At 43.0% G+C, this 12639-nt stretch overlaps 1 protein-coding gene across 5 annotated transcripts in view; it reads right to left on the bottom strand.

Moving 5' to 3' along the window:
* The window catches only part of PAK5 (p21 (RAC1) activated kinase 5), a 187053-nt gene that overhangs the window by 27016 nt on the left and 147398 nt on the right, over positions 1–12639 (bottom strand). For 4 of the 5 annotated variants that reach the window (XM_074949662.1, XM_074949660.1, XM_074949664.1 and 1 more), the window contains one exon: positions 8135–8932. The exons of the other annotated variant lie outside the window; for it this stretch is intronic. In XM_074949662.1, coding sequence (XP_074805763.1) covers positions 8135–8932 — 798 coding nt within the window. The remainder of the gene's footprint in view (positions 1–8134; positions 8933–12639) is intronic. 5 annotated transcript variants of the gene reach the window in all.

Below are 12639 nucleotides of genomic sequence, written 5' to 3'. Positions count from 1 at the left end.
AGGGTGCGGGGTGCAGAGACACAGGCTCATGATGTAGCACAATTACAAATAATTATACCTATGAATTCATTTAATCAATCAAATCCACTGGCGGTGCACCGGGGTGGACAGGGCATAAAACTCTACACAGCTCTCGGTGGCTACTATTACTGCTGGCTGTCAGCCAGGAGTTCCCTGATCCGTGTTAGTTAAGTGCACATTAATCTGAATTTGGCAGCGTAATCAAGGACCCAACTGAACTGTGAAATTGAATTCTGCAGTGGAACATCATTTGACCATTTTATGCTACGGCTGAAAAAAAAAAAAAAAAAAAAAACACTACCGCAGCATCAATTTATCACTGTTGCCTGCTGCACGGGAGAGAAGGAGTTTGTAGCCGAACTCTACTCAGTGGGGGGAAGAAACCTCGACGTGCCAAATTATATCAGTGTTTTGCAACATTCTGTGTAAGATACTTGCCCATCTTTTCATGCAGCTTTGAATGGGAGGAGGGTTTGCACGCTCTCAAAGGGCTGCTTAAATATTCCTCTTTGAAACGTGAAACTGAGACATCTTCTTTAACATAAAAAGAACAGGAGGACTTGTGACACCTTAGAGACTAACAAATTTATTTGAGCATAAGCTTTCATGAGCTACATTGCATCCGATGAAGTGAGCTGTAGCTCACGAAAGCTTATGCTTATGCTCAAATAAATTTGTTAGCCTCTAAGGTGCCACAAGTCCTCCTGTTCTTTTTACGGATACAGACTAACACGGCTGCTACTCTGAAACCTTCTTTAACATGACTCTTTTGAGTCGTCGCAACCAATAATATGTAGCATGCACAAAAACACCAGACAGCATCGTACTTAAAGTAGCAGCTTCCTGAGAGAAGATTTTTATACAAGGTAAAGATACACATAATTATAGGAATGGATCCATTTGATCCATCAAGCAAAGTTTTCTATAAACTACAAAGGCTTAGAGACCACTAGGGACTCTGCTGTTGCCAATCTAATTAATGCGCAAGGTGCCCAGATACTCTGGTGATGGGAGCACCTTACACATTTAGATCAATGCATACATATAAGTCAATTATTTGAAATTTAAACTTAAGGATGCGATGGGTTTTCAGAATTTTAAAATGAAAATTAATCAGTTCAGCAAAACTCCTGAAAAATACAGTGTACTTGCGAATACATTTTGTAGCATTTGATAACCTGGCTTACAATACCATTCAAAACCATTCATTTCTGGAATACAATGAAATGTAACAAAAATACACAGGGAAAAGCCATTAAATCAGCTAACTTCTCATTATTAGCCACATCGTAATACAGTTCTTCCCATCACTGCACAATCAAACAGATACTATTTCATTAATGCTTCTATTTATATTATGGTATTCAATTAGCCTCCCAAAGGAAACCCTTTAAAAGACCATAAAAAAACCTCAGCACAGGCCTCATTAAAGATCAGGTCAACAGGGCAGATTAGGTTCTGACATGAAATCCATCAAGGCGCTGCACTGTAATGGAACACGCGTCTGCTGCTGTGCGGGTTGGTTCACTGCCTCACAATGCTACTCAAATGTGTGCGTGCTCATTTCAGCACTGAGGCCTTTCAGTTCTTACAATGGGGGTATCGCAAGGGGTTTAAAGTCATTTTACCTTTCGTGTTGATGACAGTAATGCGTATTTTGTAATACCAGAAATTACAGATCGTTAATATGGTATTAGGAGGAAACACCTGCTTATTCATATGCAAACTAAGACCCTGATCCTGTAACATGATATACAGGGGCAGACCCTTCACCCGTGTGGAGTGCCGCTAAATTATTCATAGAAGCGGCCAGCAGGAGCACTGTAGAAAAGGCCCATCTCAGAAATGGCTGCCCCAACCCCCCAGCTGAAGAATTTGGTATCCTATGGGAGGGAACCAAGGTGGAAAATAAGGACGAACGTCCTAAAAGGGGACCCCCCTTTCCACAGAGGTAGAATGGCCTGATCATTGATCATGAACCTAGTCCCACCAGGAGATGGGGATGCCACAGGAGGGTGCAGCGAGGCTGTGGTGAGAGGAGATTCAATCACGAGACATAATGATAGCTAGTTATATGGTGACCGAGAACTGCTTGGTGACTTGCCTGCCAGATCCAAAGGTGGTGGGTCGAATGCTTACTGGAGGGCCCAGGGCCCTCAACCCCTCCTGCACCCCAATTCCCTTCCCAAGCCCAGAGCCCCCTCCCACACTCTGAACCCCTCGGCCCAATCCCCCATCCTGGAGCTCCCTCCTGCACCCCTAACCCCTCATTCCTAGCCCCACCCCAGAGCCCAGACCCCCAGCTGGAGCCCTCACCCCCTTCTGCACCCCAACCCCCTGCCCCAGCCTGGAGCCACCTCCTGCACCCAAACTCCTCATCCCCGGCCCCACCCCAGAGCCTGTACCCCTAGCCAGAGCCCTCACCTCCTCCTGCACTCCAACCTCCTGCCCCAGCCTGGTGAAAATGAGTGAGTGAGAGAGGGTGGGGGAGAAGAAGTGACGGAGGGAGTGGAGACGGAATGAGCGGGGGTGGGGATCTCGGAGAAGGGGCGGGGCAGGGGGCGGGCCTCGGGGCAGGGGCGGGGCAACGGTGGAGTTTGTGATCATGCTACATATCAGTACCAGTGATGTCAGGCTGTACAGGAGAGGAGGCCTGTAAAATAAATGGAGATTACTAGGAATGAGACTAATGTCTAGGGCTTCTCCAGTAGAGATCACTGAAATGCTTCCTCTGCCACACACATGATGAGCTGGACAGGGATAATATCAGGGTTTCAATATGTGAATGAGAAGATACCATAAAAAAGGAAGGGGTTATCCTCATTAGTCACTGAGAAAAGGAAGGGAGAGCCTATACTTAAGGATTGGCTCCACCTTAACTAAAAAGCAAGTAGCCTGCAGGCACAGAATATCTATAAGAAATTTAGGGTGGGGAGGTATAATTTAAACCAGGATCTGGGGAAAACCAGCCAGGTGCTGAGGAGCAGTCAAGTTAGACAATGATTTCTGTTAGGTATGGCAATAATACAAAAGTAAGCCGATGTTGGGCAGTGATGGATGGGATCACACAGGTAGATTCCGGAAAAAAACCCCAACAAGGTTTCACATAAAGGAATTAAAAAATAGGCATACGGTCAAACACAAAATCTATAAAGGACTGTATACCAAGAGGAAGAGCTTAAAGGAAAAACAGGTGAACTAGAAAACCTGACAATAGAAGAGGACCTTAGCCTAAGAAGCATTTCTGGAACACAGTGGAATGACAAAGACTGATGGGATACTGTAGTATCTGAGTATCAACCAAGCAGGAAGGATATATTAGGTCATGGAGGTATGGGAGTACCTAAAAGATTCCACTGAACCTAATGAGATATTTCTACAGCGAGAGAGCATTTCTGTCCATACAGATCCTACTGTAAGGTCAAGTCATAAGAATACACACGTTAGAAGGGTTATACTGCTGATCTTCAGACAGTTGGAGGAGATCAAAGAAGCAACTAAATCTAATAATGGCCCACTTCAGCTACTTGCAATATAAAATGACCAAATGTCTTACTAGGATATGATTTAGGTAGCAAAGTCTCGACACCTTTTACAATTGCACCTCGAAACAGCTACTTTTAGAGCACAAAAGAGGAGAGGCTACTCTCAGTGGAGTCCTAAATCTCACCCAGGAGTTGATTCAAGAAGTAATTATAGTTGATCCATTGTAGCTGAGGCCTGGCCTGACGTGAGTGATTAACACATGGGGGGAGGCCTTATTTTGTAGAAGATAGGATTAGGGAGGTAAATGAATTATTAGGATGAAAACAGGACATTTGTGCTAAATAAGGGAAGTATGTAGGTCAGTAGGCTAAAACGACAGAATGTCTGAGCCAGCTAAGATAAGAGAAAGAACACCCAGGGAATTATTTACTATGAACTAGATAACAAGGGACAAAATAAGTTAGGAATGAAGAGATAAAATAAAGAGGAAGTCGAATCATGGACAGCGCATGGACAGAGCATGCAGTACAGCAATTCTGTACCAAGTAACCAAGCCAATCCTAAAATGTATAATGCGATGTATAGTAAATGCAATGAGATGTGTCAATGTATATAAAGAGAGAGCATTTCTGTGTAACTTTGGAGCTATGATGTACCCTGCATCCCACCCCCCCATCCCGCATTTGAGTCTGATCAACTCAGCGTCCCATTGCTCTATGCTAAATAAAGATACCTGAGTGACGAATTCTGGAGTCAAACTGAGTTCTTGGGAAGACGAGTGGAAAGAGTTCTTGGAGGGAACCCCAACTTCCATTACATACTTGTAGCCACACTATAATTAAGTTCAACATCCGCATAGGAGGGGCTGTACCATAAACTAGCACTGTGACTTTAATCTTTAAAAGGGGAATTAAAAAAAAAGTGAAGGGGGTAATCCAGAAAAGACCCTACACATGACTAAATTAAAATCCTTACACTCCGCAGGGAGGCTTCTGTAGCATAGGACAATAGAGTCTCTAGAGGTATGTGTTCCCCTAAACCAAAAAGGAAGCAAGAAGGTAATACAAAACAGAAGAGATTAAATCATCACTTGATGATTGCCTGTTTTGTTCATCCCCTCTGGGGCACCTGGCATTGGCCACTGTCGGAAGACAGGATACTGGGCTAGGTGGACCTTTGGCATGGTCGTTCTTATGTTTCTGATGTTTAAATGGCAAGATGCAAGAGATTAGGAAAAGCCAAACAGGTAACCTTCAAAAATGGAAATCCAGCCCAAGTGAAGCCAAGGGAAAGGAACAAACTCTGGTAGTAACAACGTGAAATGGAAGTTAGGCGGGTGAGGAGGGGATCTGAAGAGCAAATAGCCAAAGACATATAAACAAATAACAAGAAATATGTATACCAAAAGCAGGGAACCTGTAAGAGAACTGGGGGGTCTTTGAGGCAGCCAGGGAACAAAGGGATATGCCTAAGGTGGACAAGGATATTGCAGAGAAGCATAATTTTTGATGATCAGCCTTCAACACAGAAGAAGATACCTAACTCAAACCTACACTTTTTAGCTAGTAAAATGACAGAGATTGGTATCCTATTTACCCCCTCATGACTGAAGAACAAGGGGATATGTAGTAAAACTGAAAAGTGACACATTTAAAGCTGGTAAAAGTACAGCACACATGATTAATCATTGGAACTCATTGCCACAAGGTATCATAAAGGCCAAAAAATTAGTATGCTTAAAAAAAGGATTAAATGTTTATATAAACAGCCACATCTATATCAGCTAGGAAACAAAATGTATACAGGCTATAAACCCTCCTGGTTCAGGGCAAGTTTGACTTCAGTGGGCTTTGTATCAAACCCAAAGGGCACAAACCAACCTCTCACTGAAGGAGGTGAGGAAGAAACTTGCCCTACCTTTCTCTAAAGCAGATGGTACGGTCCACTGTTGGAGACATATCTTCTACTTGGGCCACCAGTCCCATCCGATAAATTAATGAGACAGTATGCATGTGTGAAGAGCCACCTTCCAGTATCCCATTGTAAAGTTGGAGTTAAATACATAGAGCCAAATACATCCTTGGTGTAACATCACTGAATTCACTTGACTTACACCAGGGATGAATCTGAGGTACATGGCATATCAGATGAAACAGCTGCAAGTAATATTGAACTAAATCTACCCTTCAGACTTATTAGCCGTAATGACTATTTTTCCTGAATATATTTTTAAAGCCATGCATTTGTGTCTGCAGATTTTTTCAATACATACTTTTTCCCTTTTAATTATACTTTAAAGGCAATCTCAGTGGTAAGATAACTGATTCAAGACCCGATTCTCATTTAGTAAACTCATTTAACAAACCATTGTCTCGCTAATGCCTCTCTGAAGAGGAAACTCTCTGGCAATCATCCGTAGACAAAACACTGCTGTTCAGTTCCTGGGATTGCTGATGGGGTTGGGAATCGTCACTGCTGCATAAAACGGTGAATCATTGAGTATCGAGTGCACCACGGTTGTAGGAATGTTTTCAGAGTTCTAAGGAACGCATAGCTGACAATGAATCTTGCAGGGAGGCACTTTTTCCAAAGAGCCTACCGTGCACTGATCCTTCTAAAATATACCTCTCTCTACAGTCCTGTTTAAGAGATCAATCCTGCAAATTTAAAAATTTTATTAAAGCCAATGTTAAATAAATTATATAATACACAGGTTAAGAAAAGCATAGTGCTTGAGTTAGCCACAGGTGACCAAAACATCCCTTGAACATAAATGACATTGATTAGACTTTGCTTAACACAAATGAGCACCGAAGGGGCAATTGAAGAGACTTTGTGGCTGGGAACTCTTCTGTCCCCTGGGGTTTGGCCAGAAACCCAAAACCAAACCACTTGCCCGAATTTAATTTGGGCTAAACCTCCTCGGTTTACTTCTAATAGGCCCGAGCATTAATTAGAACTCTGGGTGGCAGCATCAACAGAGGAGCCAAGGAGTGGGTGAGCATGGAGTGTGAACAAGCCTTTCACATCCCTCCGGCCTACAGTCACAATATATTTCTGGTAGAGCTTCAACTGCTGCTTTCTGTTCTGGAGGTCAATAGAATCAATTTTGCAGGGCTCTCAACCCAGCCCATGTCATGAGCATTAAAATGTTCCATTATACAACAATAAAACAGATCTCATCCCTTGGAAGAAGTGCTCAGCACCTGGGAGCTGCAAGCGCTCAGCAAGTCAATACCTTGCAAAACCAGACCGCTTTTTACTTAGGCATCTGAATGTGGACTTAGATGTCTCAGTGTAGGTCCCCAAGTTTGTATATTTTGGCCATTTTCCCCTGTATAACCCTGAGGAACGAGCTATGTGTGATGCTGGTAAGCCAAGTGTCAGCTGTGGTCAAGACCTAGGTGTCAGCTGAGAACTGACACACTCACAGCTGGAAATCAGGCCAATTCACTTGTGTATGAGTATAGATCAAAGTGACTGTTAAATGAATAAGAGTGTATTTGGTGTTTAAACTTCAGGAAAACTAATGGGATGTTACATGTCTGGTGTTCACATATCTGTATCCTGTTATAATGGAATAGCAAACATTTACTTTATCTATATCCCTGTAACTAAATAACCCATCAAATGAGAAAGAAGCCTTGTGTAATGCAAATGAAGAACTGTAACAGGAAAGTGCTAATTCTTGTCCATTTAAAAGCCAGTGGTTATTGTGTGTGATGATCCGAGATCAAAGACTCTAACTGCGCTCCATCATCGAAGAAAGACACCCCCCCACCCTTCATCTCTGGACTATTTGGATTCTAACATGGAAGAATTAACCAAATGAGAAAACAGAGATCCCGAGAGTTACTCTGATTAGCCCTAACGGCTTTTTGGAAACTGACAGATTACTACATCTCTGCTACCCCTTGAAATTATAGACTGTGACTCACCTGTACATATATTTGTACCTGCTTTAACATCTCAATAACTCTCATTCCTTTGTCTGAGTTAATAAACCTTTAGTGAGTTTACTATAGAATTGGCTACCAGCATTGTTTTTGGTGTGAGACCCAGGATGCAAATTGACCTGGGTGAGTGACTGGTCTCTTGGGACTGGGTGCAACCGGAATATTTTGTGATTTTTTTTTTGTATAAGTGACCATTTTTCACATAGTCCAGCTTGTCTGGGTGGCAAGATAGACTGGAGCGTCTAAGGGAACAGTCTCCGACTCGCGGTGGTGGAATCTCCTTCCTTAGAGGTTTTTAAGGTCAGGCTTGACAAAGCCCAATTTAGTTGGGGATTGGTCCTGCTTTGAGCAGGGGGTTGGACTAGATGACCTCCAGAGGTCTCTTCCAACCCTGATATTCTATGAGTCTATGATTATAAGACTACTGTAGTACTTTGGGAGTTCACATTTGGTACTGGGTCAGTGAAATCTAACGATAGAACATACCACCAGCCTGGGGAGGGGGGGGGTCTGCCCTGCTTTTGACAGTCTGTCCTGATGGAGGCACAGTCATAAAACATTCCAGACAGCGTGACACCATAAATTAAGGGACTTTCCAGCATTAACAATTAAAAGCTGTAGCATTTTAATTGGTAATGGCCTGTGATAGCACCCACAGATGTTAATTTTACCTTTGGAATGCCTCCTGCCGTTTCTGACAAGCGAGGGTAGGTGTATGAACTATACGAATGCCCTTGCTGATTTGATTTAAAAGCACTTGCTCCGTATGGCACGACTGGTTCCTGCAGACCCGAACCTGATCTGGACCTCTGTCTCATGGCTGGCTGAGGACTTGTCTGGTTTACATATGACGACTTTGGTCTTTTGTCATAGTCATCCTTGTTTGGTCCATTTCCCCAGTCACTGTCACTGTATTCCCGTCTCTCTTTTAAGCACTCACTCTGCACTGAAGTTCTAGATGGAGCATAGTGAAAGGATTCTCTGTAGTCTAGAGATGATCCACTAAGAATCCTTTGATATTCCAACTTTAGGCCACTGTACTCAATTGGTTTGCTTTTTGTTTCCATGTGTGTATGGTAATCTGGAAGAAACCTTGAGATGTCTGACTTTAGGGGCTTAATTTCTGAATAATAGGCGTCTCCGGGTTTTGTTTTCATCATGTGTCCATTCTGTTTTGGGGCGAAGCTACCTTGGCAGTATCTGTCTAACTCTTCCCCATAAAAACTCTTGTCTCTGTATTTTTCAGTGACATAGTCTGTCGTGGTGTCCGACTCACTGGAATACTGAGAATATGTGATATAACCATTTTCTTCCTGGTGGCTTTGTACATGGTTTGAGTTTCCTTGGTGTGGAGTGGGAGGACTTTCCTTCCGTAGGGAATTAGAGCGTGTCACTGAGATATTGTCAAATTCTTCTAGCAGGCCATTGATTGAAGTATCCTTTTGAGGTTTATTTCCTCTAACGATAGTCTGGGAACAGAAAATTGCTTTGATTAAATACAGTCTTCTATTTAATATTTGACTGATAAAACCTCTGAACAAAATGATCTAGCAAGCAATACATTCAGAGGTTATGTTCTATTCTCCTATCAGGTAGCTCATTTGAAGGAAAAAATATATTTTTACCACTAATTACTTTACTGCAGAATCATGCAGAGACAGAGACACAATTATCGGCTGAGATTATCAAAAGAAACTAGCGATTCTGGATGTTTCAATTTTGGGTGTCTAATTTAAGACACCTTAAAAAGGGTCGAATTTTCAGAAGCAGGATATTCAGCTCTCAAAAAATGGAGGCACCTCAAATTACTAGACACTTTTGAAAATCTTGGGAGTATTATGTTCATTATTATTTGCTGCTCGTCTGCATCAGACAAGGCTAATAGTCTGAAGCTGGTGTACAGTATAAGGATAAGCTAAAAGAAAATCATTCCACAGTCTGCATTCACTTATACGTTTGACTGTGGAGAAGAGTCAGAATGGAAAGTAGCGTGCAATTTATTGGGCACTATTTTCTTTCAAAACAATATCTGTGAGTGTAATAGGACCACCCTGAGTAATTACACTGGAGTTCATCTTACATTAGACACCGGGGGGAAATAAAAATAAAGTGTAAAACCTAAATACCTACCTCTTATGTGATGTAAAGAGGGGACATTCACAGCTTTCAGCGGGCCACCTGGCTCCAATAATATCTTTAATTAACCAAGTATCTTTTGAAGGACTAAATCATGGCCCTGGGACATCCACAGTGTGGGAACTGCATGGCCTGACCAGGCTGTGGTAACTTTTCCTATATCCTAAATGCTTCATAGTTATCCACCCTCTCTCCCTTCTGTTCCCATTTCTGCAGCCCCGGGGATGGAGTGACCTCCACAGCCCTCGCTGGGATACAATGCATGAGCTCCCTCTCCCCAAACTGCTTCCTACCACTCAACACCTGCTCCCTACTAATTCCAACCCAGGATGATGGGCCTCATGACTGGCACGTAAGGGCACACATGAAGTCAGCCATGCTTGATTTCTGCGCTTATCTATCAGGGATTGAACTATTTTTTGACTCATTACACCCAACAGTGTAGCATACGATTATAGCAATGATACTAATATTGATTAATCATCAACTCCTACTGCGAGGGTCAGAAAGAACCATTGTGTCGTGTGTACATTTCCTGTGAGAATGAGATGGACTGATCATGGGCCAGCTGGTGTGAATCAGTGTGGCTCTAAATGATGTCAAATTTGCTTTGGGGATTCATACCAGCTGAGTAGGTGGGCCTCTATTTTTAACTTGTTGAGTTTGTAAACAGAACTTAGCCAGCCTAGGGAGATATCCTGTAGCAACACTTTTGTGTTATCATTCTGTGTCTTTTTGTGTGTGCCACAGAACACGGCTTCAAGGGGACTTCTGGTGCTTCATCCACCAGGGACACAGAGGGGAGGGGACTACTGGATCCCTGACTACGTGGGTGATCCCCACAAAGAGATGGCCCACAGAAGGGGTCACCGCAGCTCTGAGACTGCAACAGCTGCTCTGGAGCCTTGGTGGGAAAGTCTCCTTCCCAACATCTGATCCCCACTGACTTCCTCAGTGTACAGCCTGGCTATTGAGGTTGTGCACTGGCTTTAAGTGTAGACCAGGCTTCAGATTTTGTGGAGCTGCTAGAAAGTGGGTTTGAAATACAGTCTTGGGCACTGAGCCTAATCCCTGTTTAATTCCAACACAGACTAAGGAGGCTTTCCCAGAAGTGCACAACCCCCGACATCCTCGTACAGCTCAGGCTGAGTCATACGGACCAGTGCTGACTGGATACAGCAAGGAGGTATCTGTGAAAGACAGCTGTGATAGGAATTATCAGCAAAACCAAGCATTTGCTTTATAAAAACAAATACTTCTAGAGAAACCTGATGGCACTCATTGAATTGTGGAAGTTTAGTTAGTAGATGAAAGGAATGTAGCCATTGTGACGCTGTCTGAACTACTTCAAATCGTGTGGTATGATACCACACAAAACCCAACTTAAAATATTCATTTAAGCTGGCCTAGATTACTGGCATAGGGACTGAAAACTGGCTGAAGGACAAAAACCAATGGGCATCTTATTGCCACTATCATCTTTACTAGGGGATAAAGAGTATTATTGGTCGGCACAGGTTAATATTTTCAGAAGCACTTATTTCACTTAGGAGCTTCACTCCCGTCAACTTTCATCAGGACACAGGTGCTTCTGAAAATTGAATAGCCAGTCACTACCCCCAGAGAGCTTATAATCTAGACAGACAACAAAAGAATGCTCTGGAAGTCGTGGAAGATGGTGCTCTGGGTAGAGCTATATTTTTCTTATCATCTATAGATATTGACATTGACAGATAGGTAAGATAGATATCAATAGATGAGATAGACACCTGGCATAGCTATATCTGTCTCACCTTGCACTAACCTGCAGACTGCAATCAGCTCACAAGGAGAGAAGGGTGCACCCCATAAAGAATTCAGTCGTAAGCATGCTCCCCCTCTGTGCAGGGAGTTCAGGGAGGAATTACTCTGACAAGCTTGACCTAGCCCTCAGTAGTTACTCAAGTTACCCAACTGCGCCATCATTAACCATGATGAGCAATACCTCACTCCATGAGGGCAACACTCAGCGCATTGTACACAGCAATCTGTCAGAGGTAAGATGACTACTAGGCTAAGATGGACAAGATGACTACTAGGCTCTTCCATTTCTAATTTCTAAGGGTCTGATTCTGTCATCCTTGCTCACATTAGGTAGGCCCTTATTCTGTTAGCAGCCCCATTGATCTGAGGCACACACAAGCAGATACTGCAATTTTTTGTCTTTCCAGATTAGTTTCTTAGTTACAAAGTAGGGTGCTACTCAATATGAGTATGGGTGGCAAAATCTGGCCCTAAGATTTCTTACTCACAATGAAATGCACCTTATTCCTTGAGTAGTTCCACTAAGATCGGTAGGGCGGCAAGGGGACATTCAATGATGTTCAACACACGGTCAACCTGTGGAACTCATTGCCAAGGGATATTGCGAAGAACTGGGTTCAAAAAATAATTAGATAAGTTCATGGAGAATAGATCCATCAATGGCTATTAGTCAAGATGGTCAGGGATGCAACCCCATGCCCCGGGTGTCCCAAAATCTCTGACTGCCAGATGCTGGGACTGGATGACAGGGGATGGATTACTTGATAATTGCCCTGTTCTGTTAATTCTTTTTGAAGCATCTGGCATTGGCCATGGCCGGAAGACAGGATCTGGGGCTAGATGGACCATTGGTCTGACCCAGTATGGCCGTTCTTATGTTTTTATGTAAGGACGTTGAAAGGTGGCATATTCAAAAATGATAAAAGGAAATGAATTTTTACACAATATGGAATGAGACAGTGGAACTCATTGCCACAAGATGTTGTTGAGGTGAAGAACTCTAAGAGGGATTGAACACACATATGAATAACAAGAATAGCCAGAATTATAATAGAAATGCTAAAAAAATTTTTGGAAGGGATATAAAACCTTATATTTCTGACCTTAAGCCAGTCTCTAACTACAAGGGGTTAGGATGAGACCTTTATAGGGGGCAGATTATCCCACATCTATCGACTGTGGGGTTTCTTACACCTTGTTTTTGAAGAGCTGGTGCTGGCCACTGCCAGAGTGAGGA

The sequence above is a fragment of the Natator depressus genome, chromosome 3 (genome assembly GCF_965152275.1).
Source record: "Natator depressus isolate rNatDep1 chromosome 3, rNatDep2.hap1, whole genome shotgun sequence".
Lineage (NCBI taxonomy): Eukaryota > Metazoa > Chordata > Testudines > Cheloniidae > Natator > Natator depressus.
The sequence above is the reverse complement of the archived record's forward strand: the minus strand, read 5'-3'. Positions and strand labels throughout refer to the sequence as shown.